The sequence below is a fragment of the Coregonus lavaretus genome, assembly GCF_964263955.1.
Source record: "Coregonus lavaretus genome assembly, chromosome: 13".
NCBI lineage: Eukaryota > Metazoa > Chordata > Actinopteri > Salmoniformes > Salmonidae > Coregonus > Coregonus lavaretus.
The window spans coordinates 21,177,166-21,201,605 of NC_140000.1; the positions used below are offsets into that span (position 1 = coordinate 21,177,166).

The 24,440-nt window shown below is 42.7% G+C and overlaps 2 protein-coding genes across 2 annotated transcripts in view; one reads left to right on the plus strand and one right to left on the minus strand.

Annotated features, from left to right (window-relative positions):
* The window catches only part of LOC311139393 (ribosome biogenesis protein BMS1 homolog), a 33,217-nt gene extending 13,085 nt beyond the window's left edge, over window positions 1-20,132 (plus strand). The window contains exons 14-22 of the mRNA XM_084174262.1: window positions 102-373; window positions 2,292-2,480; window positions 5,911-6,091; window positions 6,499-6,557; window positions 9,736-9,858; window positions 15,451-15,598; window positions 16,842-17,017; window positions 18,518-18,679; window positions 19,341-20,132. Coding sequence (XP_084030388.1) covers window positions 102-373; window positions 2,292-2,480; window positions 5,911-6,091; window positions 6,499-6,557; window positions 9,736-9,858; window positions 15,451-15,598; window positions 16,842-17,017; window positions 18,518-18,679; window positions 19,341-19,568 — 1,538 coding nt within the window. The 3' untranslated portion in view covers window positions 19,569-20,132. The remainder of the gene's footprint in view (window positions 1-101; window positions 374-2,291; window positions 2,481-5,910; window positions 6,092-6,498; window positions 6,558-9,735; window positions 9,859-15,450; window positions 15,599-16,841; window positions 17,018-18,517; window positions 18,680-19,340) is intronic.
* A 2,215-nt stretch (window positions 20,133-22,347) lies between these two features.
* Window positions 22,348-24,425, minus strand: LOC311139196 (uncharacterized protein). The gene is made up of 2 exons (XM_084174091.1): window positions 24,335-24,425; window positions 22,348-24,043 (listed from the first exon to the last, which is right to left on the minus strand). The coding sequence occupies exon 2, from the start codon at window positions 24,027-24,029 to the stop codon at window positions 23,070-23,072; it is 960 nt and encodes a 319-aa protein (XP_084030217.1). The 5' UTR covers window positions 24,030-24,043; window positions 24,335-24,425; the 3' UTR covers window positions 22,348-23,069.
* Between the last annotated feature and the right edge of the window lie 15 nt (window positions 24,426-24,440).

The following is a 24,440-nucleotide window of genomic DNA, read 5'->3' on the forward strand; positions in this document are numbered from 1 at the left end:
CCCAACAGAGTAGTCCCAATCCATCAGGGCTATGTACTGTATATCAGAAGTCCACTGTTCATTATCACCCCCTTGCTAACTCGCTCTTCGTCTCTTTTTAGAGGAGCTATATGGCGACTTTGAGGACTTGGAGACGGGGGAAGTGCACAAGGGGAAAGCTGGCAAGCAGAAGGACCAAGCCAAGGAAGAAAGTGATGATGATGAGGAAGATGATGATGAGGAGGAGAAGCCGATGAAGGTGGACGACGAGACCCAGAAGAACAAGCGTCTGGAGAAGAAACGGCGGCTGAAGGAGCGCTTCGACACGGAGTACGACGACGGAGACGCCACCTACTTTGACGACCTCAAGGAGGAGATGCAGAAACAGGCAGAGGTGAGGGGTCATGGGGTCATAGGTAAATGTTTGATATGACAGGAGGCAGAAGTTTCTGGCCCTGGTCGAATAATTCAGAAATTCCTCCTTTTTCCTTCCTTGATGTAATCACAGATAAAAAAATTTAAGTATATGTTTTGGGTGGGTATTTTGACACTTCATTTAGACAGTTATGAAATGAGTGGGGGTTCCAGTCAGGTGGGAGCAACAGTGGGAAGGGTGGATGCAGGCAATGTTCCCTAAAAAAATGTAACTGAGCAATTTTCAGGTCTGCTGAGCGCAAACTTGAACTTTGTGAAAATTCTGTGCAACTTCCGGCGTGTGTTTACTGTGCACACTGAGGCTGTACGCGCTTTAAGTTAGTTTTAACAGTGGCCAAGTAGGCTACTGTGGATATTTGATCATAATGTAGGCCTACCATAGTGGCCTACCATAAAAAACATTGGAGAGAAACGCATCCCAGAACATTTTAACATAGAAATAGCTGTTCTATCATTCAGCCTACAGTAGCAGCCAATGTGTGGTCTTCAGTGCCTACATTAAATTAGACTTTTGGAGAGAGAAAAAACATGCCGGACTTGACATTAACCTGTTTATCCAAGGAGGTGACTGAAAATGTTGTTTGATGCAAGAAACCACTTGAATTATTATTCCCATACCATTATTTCAGTGAATCAGATAAGTTATGCTACACTCTGCCTATTGGCTACTTATTCAACACCATCTCAAAATACAACACTTTCCCTTTAAGACATAAAAAAGCTCAGTACCTGACTTGCTTTTCAAAGATGGCTAGAAATGCACACATTTTGTGCTCTTGTTGGAAGCAACCACTCCCCCATTGTTGACTAGAAATGAGCTATAACTGGGCTAAGAACTCACTAACTAGCAAAGAATATGAACAAATGTGTACACGTGGCTACATGCAGCTTTCGCTTTCATCTCAAAACAAGCGCATCTACTCGAGACCGCTCATACTGTAGCCTAAACAGTCCAGTTCAAAGTGAATGGCACAGATCCATATGGCATTGGCTATTTGCATATAGGCCTATTGCATCTCTGATTGGTTATGGCGCACCGGTCTGTGTAGAATACTGCGGAGTCATGCCTGTCAATGCAATAGAATCCTACTCCAATGCGCTCTGCCTGCAAGAAAATCTCTCGCACAGTTAGTTTTGCATACGAAATCTTGCATAGTTCGTTTTGTTTCGGTATATTACATTGAAAGTGGCTAATATTGCGTTGACACGATCACAATTGCCACAGTAGAGTGAAACGTTGATAGTATTAACTAAAGGGGAAAGTTGAGTGACGTTCAATCTCAGGCTTCTCTGCACGGGCTCATATTTCTTCTGCACGGCTGCGCACCCGCGCACACACACAGCTTAGAGGGAACATTGGATGCAAGGTATTGTCTCCAGTGGGGTGCTTCATATATGTGACATGCCAGGAGTGTTACCACTCAACCACGGCTCTGCGCGTAAACACAGATCTGAATTGGTTGCATTGGTGAGTGATAGGGTGGTAACCTTACTTGCACCTACCCAACCACTAGATCTGTGCTTACATCGAAGAAACAAGGAAGGATGCATTTGGAAATGATTCAAACGGGGTCAAGGTAACATCTTATTATGCCCGAAAGGAAACCAGCGTTGTCAGTGGCATTCTGATCAGACATTGAGTCGTGTTCATCAGGCACAATGAGGGGAAAATCAGTCTTGAAACGCAAAACAAAATTGTGCATGCTCTTTTTTTAAATCAACTTACAGAACTGTCAACCTTGGCACTGACACAAAGTATATTTAGTATGTGGCCCATGCGGGATTCAAACCAACAACCCTGGTGTTGACAACACCCTGTTCTAACCCACTGAGCCTTTCATTTCACCACAATCTCTAAACCTTTCTCCTCTTCCTAGCTGAACCGGGCTGAGTTTGAGGACGTGGATGACGAGACACGGGTCCAGTACGAGGGCTTCCGGCCTGGCATGTATGTGCGTCTGGAGATCCCCTCCCTGCCCTGCGAGTTTGTCACCAACTTTGATCCCCACTATCCCATCATCCTCGGGGCTCTAGGCGCAAGCGAGGGCAACGTAGGCTACCTGCAGGTGAGTGACGGGTTAACGAGTCAGGCTCAGTTCCATTTCAATTGAAGAAGTGAAATAGAGTGAATTGGACTTCCAGTTCAAGAACTTAACTCCTTGGCTGTGTCTTTAATGGCATCCTATTAAATACAGGGAAGTCCCATTGTGACCAATGTCTCTTTTGCAAGTAGCCCTGATTCACAAAAATGAAGCAAAATAAGGAATTACTGACACAATTATAACAATCAAAGGCAGGAGCATGAAACATACAAAAATACAATTATGGAAAAACACGTGCATTCCTCTGTAAACAGGTCATGTACCAATACCCTGAAATGTCCGAAAGGCAATTGTGCGTCCAATTGTAGGGTATTCTGAAATTTGTGGCATGTAAAACCTAAAGGCTGTTTTACCTAAATCACTAATGACAACAAGAATTTCAAGATTTAGCCATTCCTGTGAGCGAGTAAGGTATTTTGTACTTCTGTAGGTCAGGAGCAATGTAGTATGGTAGTTTCTGCACGAGAGCTTTATAAAAGAACAGAAGGCAATGTTGTGTTCTCTGCGTTGCCAATGATGGTCAGCCCACTTTCTGATACAGATCACAGTGATGGAATGTCAACTGAACGATTTATTCTATCAAGCGAAAGGCACAATCTATTTCTGTAGAAGAAGCCCAGTTTTAATTCTGTTTCTTCGTTAGCTCATCTACATGTTTTAAATGACAACTTGTCATCGATCCAAATGCCAAGGGATTTATATGAGAGGACTTGCTCAATTTGGGCTCCATTCAACGTGCAGATATGGAAGTCTGTGGAGTCAATGTTGTGGGCTCTAGAGAACAGCATATACTTTGTTTTATCCGCATTCAGTACCAGTTTAAGGTCAAGTGCTTTTTGTATGCCATTTAATGCAGTCTGTAGATCAGCTATAGCCTGGTTCACAGAGGAGGCAGGAGAGTACAGCACACTGTCATAAGCATAAAAGTGTAGCTTACAGTCTTTCACTAAGGAACCAAAACAGATACATTAGGCTGTCAAATGAGTCAGAAAATCACAGGTTTCAGATTTTTTTCAGGTTTTCGCTTTCACACTTTCTTTTAAATTGAACATCCAATTTTGTTGTTTTTCCACATCAGGAGACCACTTTTGAGGTCTGCGAAAAATCGAAGAAATGTACATTTGAGTGTAGTTACCCTTTTAATTAAACTGCAGGCACCTAGCACTGTTTGGTTAGCTGTGTTTCTGTAGTGCACATGAGATGGAGTTTGCAAAATAAATGGCCACTGGATTGATATCATTCTGCCAGGTAGGCATAGGATACTTTGTAGCTAGTTAACATTTAATTGAGAAGGTTTTTTGGGAAAACCTTTCGATCTACCAGAAGATGGTTAGGCCTATCATTAGCATTGCTATATTTTTCCTGTTCCTTAATTGTTTGAAACCTGGATGTTTTACTTCATACCTTGCTTCAAAGTAGCCAATAGCCAAAATCCCACCATAGAAACGTGGAGGCAATTCTTTTTTGAAGACTAGTATTGGTTTTCAAATCAACTTTCTTTCATTGTTTAGCAGCCAAAGGTATTATACTAGTCATATTAGCAACCCCTGATAGTTGTTGCATCTTTAGATCTCCCCTCATTCTTAATTTCTCATCCCATCTGGTAGTGCCTGTCTTGACTGCATCAAATCGATGTAAAGAAGCTAGCTAAGAGAGCCAGCCAGCTAGCTACATGAAAGTAAGAGAGAGAGTAAACATTATTGTTTCTAGTTGAGATTAGTTACAAGTGAAGTGTCCTTTCTTCGCATCAGTTCAAAAGATTGACGAGTGACTGAAGAGACCGCCTGAGAGATGTGTGGGAGAGCCGCACTGATCAGCTCAGTCAGATCGCGCAACTGAAAGATGTAATCTCACGTGGAATTCTCGTCTCGTCACATTTTTGTCAACTAAAATGAAAAGGAATTTTTTTATAGTTCGTTTTTTTCCAGGGCATCTTTGTCTCGTTATTTTCATAGTTTTAGTCAGGACAAATAGGTTGTTGACAAGTATTTTTCATCATAGTTATTATTGACAATTAACACTGCTACTGTCTGCGTAGAAGCATAAGGTAGAGCTAAATTCTCAGAGGTGGCCAGCGTAAATTTCTATTTTGTCAGTGATGGGGCCAGAAACTGACATGATTTGTTAGGGCAGCGCTACAGTGCCTTCAAAGTATTCATACCCCTTGACTTATTCCATATTTTGTGTTACAGCCTGAATTCAAAATGGATTAAATTGTTGTTTTTTTCTCACCCATCTACACACAATACCCCATTATGACTAAGTGAAAACATGTTTTTAGAAATGCAAATGTATTGAAAATTAAAAACATTTAATTTACATAAGTATTTGCACCCATGAGTCAATACTTTGTAGAATCAACTTTGGCCGCGATTACAGCTTTGAGTCGTCTTGGGTATATCTGTATTAGCTTTGCACATTTGGATTTGGGGATTTTCTCCCATTATTCCTTGCAGATTTTCTCAAGCTTTGTTAAGTTAGATGGGGAGTGGCAGTGAATAGCAATCTTCAAGTCATTTCACAGATTTTCAATGGGATTCAAGTCTGGGCTTTGGCTGGGCCACTCAAGGACTTGGACTTTCACATTCTTGTTCTGAAGCCATTCCAGTGTTGCTTTGGCTGTATGCTTGGGGTCATTGTCCTGTTGGAATGTAAATCTTTGCCCCAGTTGAAGGTCATTTGCACTCTGAACCAGGTTCTCATCAAGGATTTGCCTGTATTTGGCTCCATTCATTGTTCCCTTACTAGTCTCCCAGTCCCTGCAGCTGAAAAGCATCCTCATAGCATGATGCAACCACCGCCATTCTTCACGTTAGGGATGGCGTTAGATGGGTCATGAGCTGTGCCTGGTTTTCTCCAGACATAGCGCTTTGCATTGAGGCCAAAGAGTTACATTTCTCATCAGACCACAGAATATTTTGCCTTATGATCTGAGTCTTTCAAGTGCCTTTTTGCAAACTCCAGGCATGCTGTCATGTGCCTTTTCTCACTCTCTTATAAAGCCCAGATTAGTGAAGTGCTGTAGAGACTGTTGTTCTCCGATCTCAGCCAAGGAACTCTGTAGTTTTGTCAGAGTGGTCATTAGGTTCTTGGTCACCACCCTGACAAAGGTCCTTCTTGCCTGGTTGCTCAGTTTGGTCGGACGGCCAGCTCTAGGCAGAGTCTGGGTAGTTCCATATGTTTTATGGTGCAACGCATCCCAGTGTTGATTTATTTGAACGTTAATGTTTTATTCATTTTTTAACTTGCATCTGTCCCTAATAAATTAAGATCTAAACAAATGGCATTAAACTATTGCTCAAAACAAAGTGTCATTGAGACTAATTGATAATGATAAGTGTAATTTGTTTAGAACTTTTCCAGGTGACTCAAGGTGATCTTTCTCTTGTCCCAGATGCGGTTAAAGAAACATCGATGGCACAACCGGATCCTGAAGACGCGCGACCCCCTCATCCTGTCCCTGGGCTGGCGTCGCTTCCAGACCATCCCCCTGTACCACATCGAGGACCACAACGGGCGCCACCGCCTGCTCAAGTACACACCGCAGCACATGCACTGTGGCGCCACCATCTGGGGTGAGAGCAGTAATGCGCAGTAGTTTTAGTATTTATTTGATTCAGGTGGCACCTTTTTTCCTCCATTGCAACTATTAATCAGAGGGCACTGTCACGTAGCAGGATCGCTAAGTTAACCAGCTATATTTGATGCAAATTCAGATATAGCTCATGATTATCTGGTTCCTTGAAGAAGCTAAATTGTAAAATATGTTGAGGGCGTAGAACCGGTTATACCATGCTAATATAACTACATATCTCTATGAAGTCGGAAATATTACATTATTTCAGTAAACTAGCTAAATTGTCTTGCTTTGTGACATGCCCTCCTGGTCAGAATGACATGGATCCTCAATCAACTTACCTGTTTGAATATAGGTAAAATAATGAATAAATGTGAACCCTGTCCTTCTCTGCTGTGTTCCCAGGTCCCATCACACCTCAGGGCACAGGCTTCCTGGCTGTGCAGTCAGTCGCAGGAACTAAGGTAAGAACCACAGAGGCAGGCCACAAAGGAAATAATTACATTTAATCCTTTACACTTGTGGGAATTGGGCTATATGTATAGGGCTAAATTGAAATGTTTCTTGCAGAATAAATATGATATGCATAACCATGGTAGAAATTGAAAGGGAACAGTTTGGAGATTATGTGGAAATTATTAGACCAAAGGTGAGGACACAACAGTTACCTGACACAAGACTGAATTCAAACATTACATTGTTGATGTTATGTGCATTTAACATTTACTGTACTTTTCAGCATTTGTTGATAACGAAATCTGAAAATACTCTGCATTCATTCAGTAACATAATAAGAATATTCATGGACAATTTGGGTTAGCAGCCACATACAGTGAATTCGGAAAGTATTCAGACCCCTTGACTTTTTCCACATATTGTTACGTTACAGCCTTATTCTAAAAATTGATTAAATTGTTTTTTCCCCTCATCAATCTACACACTACCTACCCCATAATGACAAAGCAAAAACTGGTTTTTAGACATAAAAAAAAAAAAAAGATTAAACTGAAATCACATTTCCATAAGTATTCAGACCCTTTACTCAGTACTTTGTTAAAGCACCTTTGGCAGCGATTACAGCCTCGAGTCTTCTTGGGTATGAAGCTACAAGCTTGGCACACCTGTATTTGGGGAGTTTCTCCCATTCTTCTCTGCAGATCCTCTCAAGCTCTGTCAGGTTGGATGGGGAGCGTTGCTGCACAGCTATTTTCAGGTCTCTCCAGAGATGTTCGATCAGGCTCAAGTCCGGGCTCTGGCTGGGCACTCAAGGACATTTAGAGACTTGTCCCGAAGCCACTCCTGCGTTGTCTTGGCTGTGTGCTTAGCGTCGTTGTCCTGTTGGAAGGTGAACCTTTACCCCAGTCTGAGGTCCTGAGTGCTCTGGAGCAGGTTTTCATCAAGGATCGCTCTGTACTTTGCTCCGTTCATTTTCCCCTCGATCCTGACTAGTCTTCCAGTCCCTGCCACAGAAAAACATCTCCACAGCACGATGCTGCCACCACCATGCTTCACCGGAGGGATGGTGCCAGGTTTCCTCCAGACGTGACACTTGGCATTCAGGCCAAAGAGTTCAATCTTGGTTTCATCAGACCAGAGAATCTTGTTTCTCATGGTCTCAGAGTCCTTTAGGTGCCTTTTGGCAAACTCCAAGCGGGCTGTCATGCGGCTTTTACAGAGGAGTGGCTTCCGTCTGGCCACTCTACCATAAAGGCCTAATTGGTGGAGTGCTGCAGAGATGGTTGTCCTTCTGGAAGGTTCTCCCATCTCCACAAAGGAACTCTGGAGCTCTGTCAGAGTAACCATCAGGTTCTTGGCCACCTCCCTGACCAAGGCCCTTCTCCCCCCGATTACTCAGTTTGTCCGGGCGGCCAGCTTTAGGAAGAGTCTTGTTGGTTCCAAACTTCTTCCATTTAAAAATGATGGAGGCCACTGCGTTCTTGGGGACCTTCAATGCTGCAGACATTTTTTGGTAACCTTCCCCAGATCTGTGCCTCGACACAATCCTCTACGGACAATTCCTTCGACCTCATGGCTTGGTTTTTGATCTGAGTGTGTGCCTTTCCAAATCATGTCTAATCAATTGAATTTACCACAGCTTGACTCCAAGTTGTAGAAATATCAAGGATGATCAATGGAAACAGGATGCACCTGAGCTCAATTTCGAGTCTCATAGCAAACAGTTTGTACCCCACACATACAATTATCTGTAAGGTACCTCAATCGAGTAGTGAATTTCAAGCACAGATTGAACCACAAAGAACAGGGAGGTTTTTCAATGCCTCGCAAAGAAGGATGGTGATTGGTAGATGTGAAAAAGCAGATGCTAAATATCCCATTGAGCAGGGTGAACTTATGAATTATACTTTGGATGGTGTATCAATACACTCAGTCACTACAAAGATACAGGTGTCCTTCCTAACTCAGTTGCAGGAGAGGAAAGAAACTGTTCAGGGATTTCATGAGCCCAATGGGGATTTTTAAAACATATAATGGCTGTGATATGAGAACTGAGGCTGGATCAACATCATTGTAGTTACTTCACATTACTAACCTAATGACAGAGTGAAAATAAAGGAAGCCTGTACATAATTAAAAAAAATCCAAAACATGCCTATTTGCAACCAGGCAGAAAATGTGGCAAAGCCATTAACTTTTTGTCCTAAATAAAACATCACTGAGTACCACTCTTCATATTTTCAAGCATGGTGGTGGCTGCATCATGCTATGGGTATGCTTGTCATCGTTAAGGACTGGGGAGTTTTTCCGGATAAAAAAAGAAGCGATGAATTCACCTTTCAGCAGGACAATAACCTAAAACAAGGTCAAATCTATACTGGAGTTGCTTACCATGAAGACAGTGAATGTTCCTGAGTGGCCGAGTTACATATTTGACTTAAATCTATGGCAAGACCTGAAAAATGGTTGTCTAGCAATGATCAACAACCAATTTGACAGCGATTTGAAGAATTATGAAAAGAATAATGGGCAAATGTTGCACAATCCATGTGTGGAACGCTCTTAGAGACTTACCCAGAAAGACTCGCCGTTCTAATCACTGCCAAAGGTGCTAATACAAAATATTGACTTGGGTGTGAACACTTAACTAAACGAGAGATTTCTGTATTACATTTTCAATAGATTTGCAGAAATTTCTAACTTTGTCATTATGGGGTATTGTGTGTAGATGGGTGAGAAAAAAGTTCGATTTAATCCATTTTGAATACAGGCTTTAACCCAATAAAATGTGGGATAAGTCAAGGGGTATGAATACTTTCTGATGACACTGTCTCATTCCGAGACACTGTGTGCTAATGCCTCAATTGGTTAGCTCCGCTGTCTGTAAATAAAAGGGCGGGCTGTAGGTTGATTCTGCTGTTACGATTGGATAGCGTGCAGCTGTGCTGTAGGTTAATTCTGCGGCTATGTTCGGGTCGCGTGCAGCTGTGCTCCAAATCAATGATTACTTGGGTACTGCTAGCCGCAAATCTCAGTATTGGAAGACTTTATGACAAGTTCTACCACTTACACTTTTTAGTTAATTTTGCAACTAGTACAGTTGTTTACGACTATCATGCACCAGTACTCAGTATGGGTTATTTCTAGTAGCATCTTTGTTTAAGTTGTCCGTTCTCTCTCTTGCAGACCAGTTTCCGCATCGCAGCTACAGGAGTTGTCCTTGACCTGGACAAATCTGTGACCATAGTCAAAAAGCTCAAGCTGATTGGCTACCCATACAAGATCTACAAGAACACATCCTTCATCAAGGTAGGATGCACCTCATAGTATTACTGACATACCAAAGTTCAGCTACGATATGTCTTTTTTGTGGTAGACATTTGAGGCATTTGTTCATCTGTTGTAGAACAGGATAACATAAACATAACAGGATAACATAAAGTCTAACACTTTATGGAAAAACTGTGTGTAAGTTATGCTTTATGAATGTATTCATATATAATTAAGGGTTCATAGCAAAGCTGTGTAACCTATTGTTATTCGCTGAATTCTTCTTTTTTTTCTTTTTCTTTGACATGGTCAAATAACTCAAGCATAGATTGGTAACTTATTTTCTAATTTGGCACACAGAAACTAGAGGCCATGAGTAACTTGGTCAAAAATAATGCCATTAATTGGCCTATAGGGGGTGCTGTTGTAAGCACTCACTTAAAGCCTCATATCCGCCACCATGTTTGACCTAGAGACTTGAAACGGTTGTTGTCTTTCCTCATGTAGGTGTCTATCCTCATGCTAAACAAATTTGCCTCAAGGACCCATAAGGTCCGTCGGGATAGATTTCCCTCCATCTTGGGCATTTTGGAAAACGTATTCTCATGAAGCAAAAGTCAAAATAACACCAAAGTATGCATGTATGTAGGCCAATGGTACATCTCTTAACTTAGTTTGAGAAAAGATAAGGGATTGGTTTAGAGATGGCTGGGTTATTGATAAATCAGGAAATCAGAGTTTAAATCCTTTGTAAATCCACTCCACAGTGGCCTATCAACTTTAAACCTTTTAGGGTCATCAGTCATTACCATGATTAACTTTTTAAGTTTGGAATTGATATCTTCAAAAATAAGGAAACTATTAACAATTGACTTGAACTATGTAATGTTAAATGCTTAAAATAACCATAAAAAATGTTAATTGACTAAGTCATATTCACTCCAAATGTGGTCTTTGGATTCATCACAATAGTCCCTAAAGAATGAGAAAATAACGTTGATGCATTCAAAGATGGCCACACTATACCAGTAGATGCATATTAGCACTAATATGCAAAAAAACACTGAACCAGATTTTACGTGTCCATTTTAAACCACTGTAAATCCACTCCACAATGGCTATCACCTTGAAACTTGTAATCGCTATCATGGATGTCCCTAAGATGAAACGCACTGTATTTGGTATTGATATCTAAAAAAACAAGGAAACCATTAACAACTCATTCTTTGCATATGTAACGCTAATGCTCAATCATCTCCTCATGAACCATACATCAGATTCACTCCAGATGTTTTATTTCGACTCATTACATCAGTCTTCAATGGATTTGAGAAAAATGTGTTGCTGCATTCATATGGCTGCACTGTACCGATAGATGCACTTTAGCACATTCTAATGCTAAAAATCCTTAAGTCAGATTGACTCCAGATTTGGTATATAGACGGGTTGGTTGTTAAGCAACAAAACCGACATGCACAGCTATGGGCCAAAACAGATGGGGTTGGCTTAGATTGTTGACATGTAAACTATATTTCTTCAATGTTTAGTCTCTCAAAAACATTGTTACAGTTGTTGGTTAGCTTGCTAGTGAATTTTAGCCATATTAGCATTGACATGAAATCAGTCAAAACACCTCAAAACAAGACATGGTATCAAGAACAAGATTAAACTAGCTGAAACGAGTCACTTACGATTCCCCAAATGGCAGTTTGTTGGTAGCCATCTGGCCATCCAGAATCACAATAACTCGGACTTCTACCCCATTGACGCGTGCGCATCGTTTTCGTGATGTCAGCTATCCCATCTATAGACTCAATGAATTAGCCTCTAATGAATTTGAGAATGATTAGTTGCTGTATTCAAAGTCAGCCCGCTACACCACTAATGGCCCATATCACACCAGGGCTACAGTGCATTCGGGAAGTATTCAGACCCCTTGACTTTTTACACATTTTGTTACGTTAGTCTTATTCTAAAATTGATGAAGAAAAAATTACGAATGTAATCAATCTACACACAATACCCCATAATGACAAAGCAAAAACAGGATTTTCAATTTTTTTGCAAATGTATAAAATTAAATAATAACTCACATTTACATAAGTATTCAGACCCTTTACTCAGTTCTTTGTTGAAGCACCTTTGGCAGTGATTACAGCCTCAAGTCTTCTTGAGTATGACGCTACAAGCTTGGCACACCCGTGTTTGGGGAGTTTCTCCCATTCTTCTCTGAAGATCCTCTCAAGCTCTGTCAGGTTGGATGGGGAGCGATGCTGCACAACTATTTTCAGGTCTCTCCAGAGATGTTCGATTGGGTTCAAGTCCGGGCTCTGGCTGGGCCACTCAAGGACATTCAGAGACTTGTCCCGAAGCCACTCCTGCATTGTCTTGGCCTGTGTGCTTAGGGTCGTTGTCCTGTTGGAAGGTGAACCTTCGCCCCAGTCTGAGGTCCTGGAGCAGGTTTTCATCAAGGATCTCTCGGTACTTTGCTCTGTTCATCTTTGCCTCACACCTGACTAGTCTCAGAGTCCCTGCCGCTGAAAAACATCCCCACAGCATGATGCTTCCACCACCATGCTTCACCGTAGGGATGGTGCCAGGTTTCCTCCAGACGTGACGCTTGGCATCCAGGCCAAAGAGTTCAATCCTGGTTTCATCAGACCAGATAATCTTGTTTATCATGGTCTGTGAGTCCTTTAGGTGCCTTTTGGCAAACTCCAAGCGGGCTGTCATGTGTCTTTTTACTGAGGAGTGGCTTCCGTCTGGCCACTCTACCATAAAGGCCTAATTGGTGGAGTGCTGCAAAGATGGTTGTCCTTCTGGAAGGTCTTCCCATCTCCACAGAGGAACTCTAGACCGATGTCAGAGTGACCATTGGGTTCTTGGTCACCTCCCTGACCAAGGCCCTTCTCCCTCGATTGCTCAGTTTGTCCGGGCAGCCAGCTCTAGGAAGAGTCTTGGTGGTTCCAAACTTCTTCCATTTAAGAATGATGGAGGCCACTGTGGTCTTGGGGACCTTCAATGCTGCAGAAATGTTTTGGTACCCTTCCCCAGATCTGTCTCTCGACACAATCCTGTCTCTGAGCTCTATGGACAATTCCTTTGACCTAATGGCTTGGTTTTTGCTCTGACATTCACTGTCAACTGTGGGACCTTATATAGACAAGTGTGTGCCTTTCCAAATAATGTCCAATCAATTGAATTTACCACAGGTGGACTCCAAGTTGTAGAAACATCTCAAGGATGATAAATCAAAACAGGATGCACCTGAGCTCAATTTCAAGTCTCATAGCAAATACTTATGTAAATAAGGTATTTCTGTTTTTAATTTTTTATAAATGTCTAAAAACCTGTTTTCGCTTTGTCATTATGGGGTGTTGTGTGTGTGTGTAGATTGCTGAGGAACATTTTGTATTTAATCCATTTTAGAATAAGACTAACGTAACAAAATGTGGAAAAAGTCAAGGTGTCTGAATACTTTCCGAAGGCACTGTATAAGAACTGAACCGATGAACATGGGGCCATGAAATTTGGTATGTAAACCTTATGTACAGTGGGGGGAAAAAAGTATTTAGTCAGCCACCAATTGTGCAAGTTCTCCCACTTAAAAAGATGAGAGAGGCCTGTAATTTTCATCATAGGTACACGTCAACTATGACAGACAAAATGAGAAAAAGAATTACAGAAAATCACATTGTAGGATTTTTAATGAATTTATTTGCAAATGATGGTGGAAAATAATTATTTGGTCAATAACAAAAGTTTCTCAATACTTTTATATACCCTTTGTTGGCAATGACACAGGTCAAACGTTTTCTGTAAGTCTTCACAAGGTTTTCACACACTGTTGCTGGTATTTTGGCCCATTCCTCCATGCAGATCTCCTCTAGAGCAGTGATGTTTTGGGGCTGTCGCTGGGCAACACAGACTTTCAACTCCCTCCAAAGATTTTCTATGGGGTTGAGATCTGGAGACTGGCTAGGCCACTCCAGGACCTTGAAATGCTTCTTACGAAGCCACTCCTTCGTTGCCCAGGCGGTGTGTTTGGGATCATTGTCATGCTGAAAGACCCAGCCACGTTTCATCTTCAATGCCCTTGCTGATGGAAGGAGGTTTTCACTCAAAATCTCACAATACATGGCCCCATTCTTTCCTTTACACGGATCAGTCGTCCTGGTCCCTTTGCAGAAAAACAGCCCCAAAGCATGATGTTTCCACCCCCATGCTTCACAGTATGTATGGTGTTCTTTGGATGCAACTCAGCATTCTTTGTCCTCCAAACACGACGAGTTGAGTTTTTACCAAAAAGTTATATTTTGGTTTCATCTGACCATATGACATTCTCCCAATCCTCTTCTGGATCATCCAAATGCACTCTAGCAAACTTCAGAAGGGCCTGGACATGTACTGGCTTAAGCAGGGGGACACGTCTGGCACTGCAGGATTTGAGTCCATGGCGGCGTAGTGTGTTACTGATGGTAGGCTTTGTTACTTTGGTCCCAGCTCTCTGCAGGTCATTCACTAGGTCCCCCCCGTGTGGTTCTGGGATTTTTGCTCACCGTTCTTGTGATCATTTTGACCCCACGGGGTGAGATCTTGCGTGGAGCCCCAGATCGAGGGAGATTATCAGTGGTCTTGTATGTCTAATAATTGCTCCCACAGTTGATTTCTTCAAACCAAGCTGCTTACCTATTGCATATTCAGTCTTCCCAGCGTGGTGCAGGTCTACAATTTTGTTTCTGGTGTCCTTTGACAGCTCTTTGGTCTTGGCCATAGTGGAGTTTGGAGTGTTGACTGTTTGAGGTTGTGGACAGGTGTCTTTTATACTGCTAACAAGTTCAAACAGGTGCCATTAATACAGGTAACGAGTGGAGGACAGAGGAGCCTCTTAAAGAAGAAGTTACAGGTCTGTGAGAGCCAGAAATCTTGCTTGTTTGTAGGTGACCAAATACTTATTTTCCACCATAATTTGCAAATAAATTCATTAAAAATCCTACAATGTGATTTTCTGGGGGGAAAAAATCTCAATTTGTCTGTCATAGTTGACGTGTACCTATGATGAAAATTACAGGCGCCTCTCATCTTTTTAAGTGGGAGAACTTGCACAATTGGTGGCTGACTAAATACTTTTTTCCCCCACTGTATATGTCCTTATAAGTTGTGTGAATATGAAGTTACTGCAACCTTAGATGGCTGTACTAGATCAGTTGGTGGAACTATAGATGTCATTGGCACTAGTGGCACCATAGGATACTAGAGCATTAACTATTGATCAAGTGGATTTTGTTTCATGCGAATTAATGTTAGATTTAAATTATGCAGACGAACAATGTGAAATATCGTGATTAGTATATCTGTATGATCACATATAGTTACCCTATTATGTGGTCTGAATGTAGTGAAAAGTGGGTATTTTATCCGGGGAAAACCGGAAGTCCTGCTGCTTGCACAGTCAGCGTATTACAGCATACATACGTATTACAGTATTTTGGAACACTGTGGCGTGTAAAACTGAGATTTTACACAAACAGATCCTAGATCAGCCCTAATACTCTGAAAGTATGAATGAGACTCGGGTCCCCAAAAAACATGTAAGAAAAGTTGAGCTTTACACCTCTGTTTTGTTCCCAGGGGATGTTCAACACCGTGCTGGAGGTTGCGAAATTCGAGGGGGCTTCCATCCGAACAGTCAGCGGGGTCAGAGGTCAAATTAAGAAGGCCCTGTCGACGCCGGCGGGAGCCTACAGAGCCACGTTCGAAGACAGGCTGCTGATGAGTGGTGAGGAACTGGCGCAGTGTAGAGCATTTCATAGTCCCAAAAACAACCTATAGCCCCCTTACCCTACCCTCTATGCGCTTGTGGAGATCTGAAGGATTGGATAGGTGAAAGTAATATGGTGAAAATTCCAGGAGAAGTAGGATTTATACAATTTGACTGCAGCAGGCTGCTCCTACTGTTTTGGTTGCACATTTCATGGAAGCTTCATGGACGTTTCAGTAATTTGCAAGGAATACTGCCTTTACATCCCTAGCTAGTACATTCACCCCATGGGTCTCCCGATCGCAGCCGGCTACGACAGAGCCTGGATTCGAACCAGGATCTCTAGCGGCACAGCTAGCACTGCGATGCAGTGCCTTAGACCACTGCGCCACTCGGGAGAATATTAGGCCAGTAAACACGTTCCTCACACGCTAGGAACGTATTTCCTCCAACGTTATAATGAAAAGGTGCCTCGGTCCTAAAACAGAAGTATTGTTGAGACTGTTGGGAGGAGTGCTGATGACTTCGCCCGCTGTATGCGCTTTTGGTAGCCTGATTGCGTCCAGACTGAGAAATCCACACACAATGCAGCCTGACCACCTTCTGATGTGGTCAGCCAGATCTGAATACAATCAGACCACAAAGCGACTTTTGTGCGTCTAGACCAGTCTTTTAAATGCAGTCTTTGTATTCTGATAGCAGAAGTCGCATATAAGTGTCAAGTGTAGACACGACCAGAGTTTCCTGCGCCTGTGAGCTCGACACAGGAATTGTCATTCTCAATGGATGTAAAAACAGACTTTGTTTGCGAAGAAAACATTACTTTGAGAAGCTCCACAGCTCATTAGTGGTGGTGCATTAAGCCAATCAGAAATACTATCAGATCCCCAAATGGGCACATTAATATGCCTACATTTGCGAGCCGGCCAGGTAGCCAATACGCCTACTTCTATACATAAATCAGGTGCGCGTCCTTACTCAACATTGGCAGGCGCACTCCAAACAAAAGACAATGACTAAATTGACAAAACTCGTAAATGGAATGAAATAAATCAAAACTTGTTTCTCACAGGTGTTGCATAGGTTGTGGGCTCTGAAAACAACGTGTCCACTCCGACAATGATTTGTCTCGCCCTCCGCAATGGATTAATTCACTGAGATGGGTGTGAATAAGACAGGTGTCTCGTGTGCCATAAAAACGATATATATATATTTGCAAAAAAAATTGAATGTTATTAATTACGTGTGTGTGTGTGTGTAGACATTGTGTTCCTGCGCTCCTGGTACCCGGTGTCAGTCCCTCAGCTCTACAACCCTGTGACATCCCTGCTGATGCCAGCGGGCCAGAAGGACAGCTGGTCGGGCATGAGGACGGTGGGCCAGCTCAAACACGACCTGGGGATCCGCAACAAGCCCAACACAGACTCACTGTACAAGGTAAGGACAGACCGACGAGGTGGCAGCCAGAATACATAGAGAAAAAAGGAATGTCCGCTAACTGTTCTGCTGCTCCCAAACATGACCCTAATTCTAAACCTAACCGTAACCCTAGCAAGCAGTTGCATATCAACAGATAGTTTGACCATCTGTAAGATTATCTATAGGGGACTATCCAAATAAAGTGTGACCTGATCTTTTGATGAAGCTCAATTGATTAAATATGGAGGCAGTTAGACTATCAACCATTTATTAGTCCAACTCGGAAAAGCAACTCGCAAATGTCAAACACGTTAACTCTGAATCATACACATGAGATTTAAATTGGTTGCCTGTGTGTGTTTGCTCTTCAAGGGGCTGATGTTCATTTGATACAATTTCCTACACATAGATTTTATCATATGAAGTAGTATTTTGGAATAAAAACTGCAATGTTCACATGGGGCATTTTAGGTATTTTGGGTGAATAACATAACTTAAAAATGGAGCATAGCAAAAAAGAACACCACACAGATTTTTGGATACAATGTTAATATCCTACTTCTACATTTTCAGTGAAAAATCACTACAACTAAGCAACCACTGTTGCTTGTGCATTAGCTGTCACCTTGATATATTGGCTACACTAGCGAGCTGACTACTTCCCTCGCCATAATGTCAAAGGATCTGTGGGCGGCAGGTAGCTTAGTGGTTAAGAGCGTTGTGCCAGTAACCGAAAGGTCGCTGGTTCTAATCCCTGAGTCGACTAGGTGAAAAATCTGTCGAGGTGCCCTTGAGCAAGGCACTTAACCCTAATTGCTCCTGTAAGTCGCTCAAGAGCGTCTGCTAAATTACTAAAATGTAAGCTGTGCTCAGCAGATGGGGCGAAGGACACTGTCCCGGTGTTGTGAAACACCTGCTTGCCATGCATGCTCTCCCCACTGAGTAGACTGTATCACGCGGTGACATCCAGGTGGTTACCAATATAAGTTATTTCTCATAAAGGCTGCTATCCTACTTGGAATAAAAAACTTGGAGCAAAACATTTGGCTACGTTAGCTAACACCATACAGCTGCCCAGTGGGAAGCACCTCTGGTTGGCAGGCACCTCGATACATCACCTGTGCACTGGTCATTCACACAGGCTTGTCGTCGTTCTTCCCAAGGAATGTCACTGTGACATCCATGGTGACCAATATTACAAGTTATTTTTTAGCTCGCCCATCAAAATAAACATACCTCTTTAACTAGCGTCTGGCATTTGTCTGTTTTATGTATGTGAAACCGAAGGCAACTTTCCACATTGCGTGGACAGTAAAATGTGTCTAAATGTAATTTCACCACCCGTGCTGTTGGTGGCGGTAACGCACCATCTTCTCTGGCACCATTTGACATCTGTCCTCCGCTCCAATGTCTCACAGCGTCTGTAGTCAGAGAAGTTATCTGCTGAAGCCAGTCTATTGGCCTGGTTGGATTCTGAACCTCTGACCTAACCCTTGACCCTTTCTCCCCCCTTGGCAGCCGGTGGTGCGAGCGCAGCGCCACTTCAACAAGCTGCACATCCCCAGGCAGCTGCAGAAGGCATTGCCCTTCAAGAGCAAGCCCAAACAGGACCAGCCCAAGGGCAAGACGCCCAAGGACCTCCAGAGGCCCGCTGTCATACGGGAGCCCCATGAGAGGAAGGTAAGGGTCTCCTTATGGAAAGGATAATTAAAAACCCCTTTGGATTGCATTCTGTGATGTTTGTCAGATTCTTATTATCTAAATCAATGTGTAAAAGCTGGGCTGTAACAACCTACACACTGTTGCCTCCCCCATAATATATGGGGTGCGCACACATCAATAACTGTATATATGAATGGACAAAGCCATTGATCACGTGACACCATTCATTCCTATGTGAAGACTCAATAGCGCATTGAAGCCAAATGAAGTCAGTTAAATTGGCGTCTCATGGAGACATAACATGCTCAGTTTGAGCAACTCCAGGAAGTGACGTTGCAGGCTAGCTCAGTGCTGCCTCATTGAGTAACTCAAGTTGAAGGACGACCAGGGTACTGCAGGCTGCCATTAGCAACTAAATTATCCTTATAACTTGTGTGCGATTTTAAAATAATAGTTTCAAGGACATACAACTGGTGTATTCTAAGCAATTATTGGTACCATGATTCTCTTAGAATTTTTTTTTTTTTTACACTAAGATGGACCACGAAGATCGCAATTTTCTGCCAACAATGCCTGCAGTACCGCAATCAGCCTTGAATTTTTGTTGCTTCAATGACTGCCCCTGACACACAAATGACACTGCATTTGAAATCTGAGCATGTGCCCTCTTGTCCACCAGGTGGCGGCGCTGCTCAACGCACTGAGCACGGTGCACAACTACAAGAGCAAGAAAGCGCACACGGCGCAGCATGCCAAGCACAAGGACTTCCTGCGGCAACGGGACAAGGCGGAGGAGGACAAGCTCAAGAGGCAGAAGGAGGCGAAGAAGAAGCTTTACCGTATGATGGGCCAGAAGGAGAAGAAGAGGCAGAGGTCCAGTCTGAAAGGGGCGCCGCAGGATGACTGATTTTATGTCAATATGACTCTCTTAAAGGCCAGTGTAATAACTTTAAGGCCTACCAATGGAATGGAATAATCCCCTGTTTAAGCATAACCTGTTGGTCTGCAGTGGAGTAGGGTGAAATTGCCCCTAGACACTAATCTTGGGTCAGTTTTAGCATTTTCCCCGCTAATGGTTAAAGGGATACTTCGGGATTTTGGCAATGAAGCCCTTTGTCTACTTCCCAGAGTCAAATGAACTCATTCATGGATATCATTTTTATGTCTCTGCATCCAGTATGAAGGAAGGATTGGGGGAGGGGAAGCTGATCCTAGATCTGTACCTAGGGGAATCTTCACCCAGAGTGTCTGCAGTACTGGGGTAGGAGACAGTGGAAATGCAAGGAATGGATGAACATCCTTGAGCTTCTGTAGCCTGGTTGTGTAATGTGCAACCCCAGTTATTGACACCTCATTTTGATTGAGAGTGGTTCCATAGAGGAACTAGAAAGAACTGTATATTGGTCATATCTTGACCACTTGTCTAGCTTCAATCTTGTGTTGTAATAAAAAATAACAGATATTACAAAAATATGTTGTGAGTGCCTTGAAACTCTAAAAGAGCATAAAAGTAAAGTAAGTGTAATTCTATAATATATTTTGATCGAATAGAAGTTTCGTAATGGCTAGGTTGTTACAAATGCACTAAGTGGACGCAAATGGCATTTCAGTGACTTTGAAGTTGTGCCTGTTGTCAGAGATCGAGAACTCATCATGGATGTAACCCATTTTAGCATGGACATTGCCATTGAGGACTTCCACCATTTTATAGTAGTCAACTGGGTGGGGTCCCTGAGTTGGGAGCAATCAGCCAATGAAGAAGAATGTACTACTTTCAAATGGGGATCGCCACAATGGTGCTGCCCATGCAGTCAGACGCTATAGAGCCCAACAGTGGTGTCATAATACCCTAGTGGTCAAACAGGGTAATGGTTCTAATCGATATTCCACCATTCATTTTTCCCATAGGGAATTTTAGAAACACTTAAAATAAGGGCTGTGTTTCATGTAGGCTTAACCTGGCGTGACGTTTTCATAACCATGTAAATCTCTCTCAGGCAAGGTGTCTTATCAATATATTCGGCTCTATTTACTCTCAGATTCTAAAATGCTAATTAGACATAATGCAAGACTACAAATCCCTGCAAGATTTTGCACCTCATCTCTAGCTGACACCTTTGCCAACAGGTATTGTGTCAATTTAAAACTTGCACAAGATGGTTCACAGAAGTGTCAACTTTAAAGACATTTGGACAATTTATTCATTACTAAATTTAGCTAACATTAGAGAGTTCATCCAGAGATTCTTACCTTTGCCTCTATTCGGCTGTCTCGTTCAGATCATCGTGACATTTGTAGTTCTTTATGATGGCCACATTAGCAGCTAATTAGCATTTCATTTTTGGGGGTTAAATACAGGCGAATACATTGATAAAATCCACCTTGTCCTAGAGAGATTTACATGGTTATCAAAATGTCACGCCTGGGTAAGCCTACATGAAACATGGCCCTTATTACGTTTTTCTAAAACCCCTATGGGAAAAATGAATGGTGGAAAAACGATTGGAACCATTTCCTTGTTTGACCGCTAGGTTTTATGGGTATGACTCCTCAACCTGTGGTACTCTATAATATCAGATACAAAAAGGAGTCCTCTGTCTATCTCTATGGCCTGTTGTTACATGTATATGCCCTCTCATTGGCTAGAATGGTCCCACCTGCCTTCCATCTTTGAGGACATGTATTTTCATTGTTAGTGGTCACTTGAATATAGGTTAACACAGGCTAAGAAGATCTTATGTTTTGTTCTGAGATATCATTCGGTTAACATGACCTTTTATGAATGCCTTTTGTGCTTGTTGTGATTACATAAATGTTTCAAAGTTCACAAAAGTGGGTTAGCGGATGAACATGATCCCATAGAAAATGTTTCATAAGATCTAAGCCTGTGTTTACCATATACTTTTTCAGTATTTATCTAAAAAAAAATAACATTAATTTCCCCATAGGCTTTGGCCAATGAGCCATGCCGGAGTTAGTGCCTACAAAAAGACGCCATTACTGTTGCGCTCTATACAACAGCTGATTCAAAGGGGGTGTGGCAGATGTCAAAACTCTTCAGCAGTAGGATACACCTGGACTCCCTAAAAACACGCCACTTCGATACAGCTACGACCGGAAGTGACTTTCCGTAGCAGGATAGGAGAGCATTTTCACTAACCCTACCCTAACCCTTTTCCTAACCTTACTACATTAGGAGAATTAGGTTAAGGTTAGGGAAAATGCTCTCTAACGAAAAGTCACTTTCGGTCGTAGCTGTATCGAAGTGGCGTGTTTTTAGGGAATCTCGTGTGCAACAGCTGATTACTATGTCACTAACTACAGTTATTTTGGCTTTATCTCAGACTCCTTCGTCTCATCTCCTTCATCTGCACTGATATGAAAACGCCAAATAGGTGAAAGTACTATTGTGGGTCGCTACCAGGGAGTTGCCTTCAACTATCCAGCACCTATTTTACATCCGTGCAGGTAAAGGAAAGAAGAGAAATCCACTTCACACTTGATGCACTGTGGTACTACATTTTGGTTGTCTGTATTCGTTAACTTGTCCTCATAGAGAAAGCATAGTGAATGTCATTCTTTGTGGTAAATAATATGGACACAATGGCAAAGATTGTTAAAAGTTCTCAAATTATATTACAAGCTATGCAGAACACCAACCAAAACACTGCAAGGTGGGCAAAAGGTGAGAATTAAAAGTGCTTTATTAGTCTATATGCAGATATTAAATTGCTGCTTAGTCACGAAACGTGGCAATTCCTTAAATTGTGTAGGCAACGCCACACATTTACATAGAAAAAAAAAACTAAAACGTCCCTTGTCTGTCACAAAAGTTGAATAAAATGATATTTGAACTCTGACAATTGGCCATGGTGTTGGTCCTTCAACTGGTCAATTTTTTTGTACATATCCACAGGAAAGTATTATTAAACCGACTTTAAAGCGCGAGTCTGTGTGGCAATCAAGATGTTTGCACATGACCGAAGGCACGTGCACATGACAGAAGTACATGCACACGATGCATACTAACAGGTGTTTACATGGTTTTGCACGTGTGCCAGGTGATAGAAATGTCCACTTCAGTACCTGCGCTCTAAATAGTCGGTAAACAATACTTTCCTGTGGATATTGTCTCAAATTTAGAGCAGCTGAAGGATGAAGGACCAACCACACAGACGACCGGTAAAGTAAGTTCAAATGTAATTTAAAACATTCTAGCTTGTAAGGAAAACTTTCTCAGTGCATTGTTTGACTGTATACCAAGAATTGGGCTCAAAGTCTGCCTAATATCAATCTTCTGCTCTGCTCCCAACAACATGCATCAAATCAGTTTTTCTGATCTACATCACTCAATACAACCCAGTCCAATCAGCAGGTGATTGATGAGCCTAAATGGCGGAGGCTTAAATCACTGTTTCAGTTTCCTCAGCACCTCTTTAGTCAGCTGCTTAGTGTATCTGTTGATCTTCCGGTGTCTTGGCATCCATCCCAGGAGAAAACGATGGAAGTCTGTCCAGGCAAAGGCAAACATCTCCCTCCACTCTTTCTCCAGGGCAGCAAAGTCCACCTGCTTGGTCACTGATGCCCTCAGTTCTGTGAAGTAGTAGTCCAGCAGGCCGGGAACCCTCTTTTCAAGCTGTTTCTCCTCTATTTCCTCCAGGAGGTAGACAACATCCTTCATCCCACAGCCTCCACCCACGTACTGGAAGTCCACTGCCGCCACACCCTGACCACTCCCAGAAAAGCAGAAGTTAGCTAGTTTGGCATCTCCGTGAACGATGGTCTTGAAGCGGCATTCATTGAGGATCCTGTCAATCTCCCTGGCAGCTGCTTTAAGCTGGGCGTCGTCCATGGCATCCAGCTCGTCAGGGCGTGTTTCCAGGTGCCAATAGGTACCTACGGGCCACAGCCCCTCCGGCACCACCCCCAGGAAGAGGCCATGGAAGTGGGCCAGCCAGCTGAGGCAGGCCCTCATCTCTGTATCCGTAACGCTGGTTCTTCTCTGGTCGAAGCCCACCACATCCAGGTCCTCCAGAACTATCAGCTGTTCGTCCCCGTATGAACAAGCAGCCAGACAGGCTGGCATCCGACAGCCATCATTGGTGGAGTAGTTCTGGTACCAGTGCGTCTCCACTTGGTAGGACCTCACCTTGCGCATGTGAGACAGGTCTGTGTTCCAGCCTCCAGGGTGCTCGGCCTCCTTTGGGAACGTTACATGTTTGACAACGACCGAAGGGCGGTCACAGCCTTCTAAATGGATCCTCACAATCTGGCCATAGCCGCTCCACAGCGTCTGGATTTTGGCACCAACACGCAGAGCCTTTGCACCACACTCCTGCAGAATAAGGTCCTGATATTCTTGTTTCATTCCTGAAGAGGAGTCTTTCACCAGACCGAAAAATAACAGGTTAGGTTATGTCAAAATCTGTCCAAGAACCTACAGCTTTTCACAAAAGACTGATACATTTAGGCAGAAAGTGTTGAATGATGGAACAATAAAGTAAGTACACCGTTTGAATAGGAAATGCAAGTCTATGCGTTTCACACACATGGAGGAAATGGAACTTCGACAAACTATTTAATGAAATGCAAACGTTCAAATCCACACACCGCCATCTCACGAGGGACACAGTCAAAACATTAGTTAACAATGCCAATGTGCGTAAAACTCACCATTAACATATGTTGCACGTCGAGTTTTATTGAGTTATTACGTTTCGATCATGAATACTCTTCAATGTTGACTGGAGATTTACATCAAATCAATGGCAATACTGCC

Coding starts and splice junctions, on each gene's coding strand:
- LOC311139196 (XM_084174091.1), bottom strand. CDS start 24,029: ATGAAACAAGAATATCAGGACCTTATTCTGCAGGAGTGTGGTGCAAAG.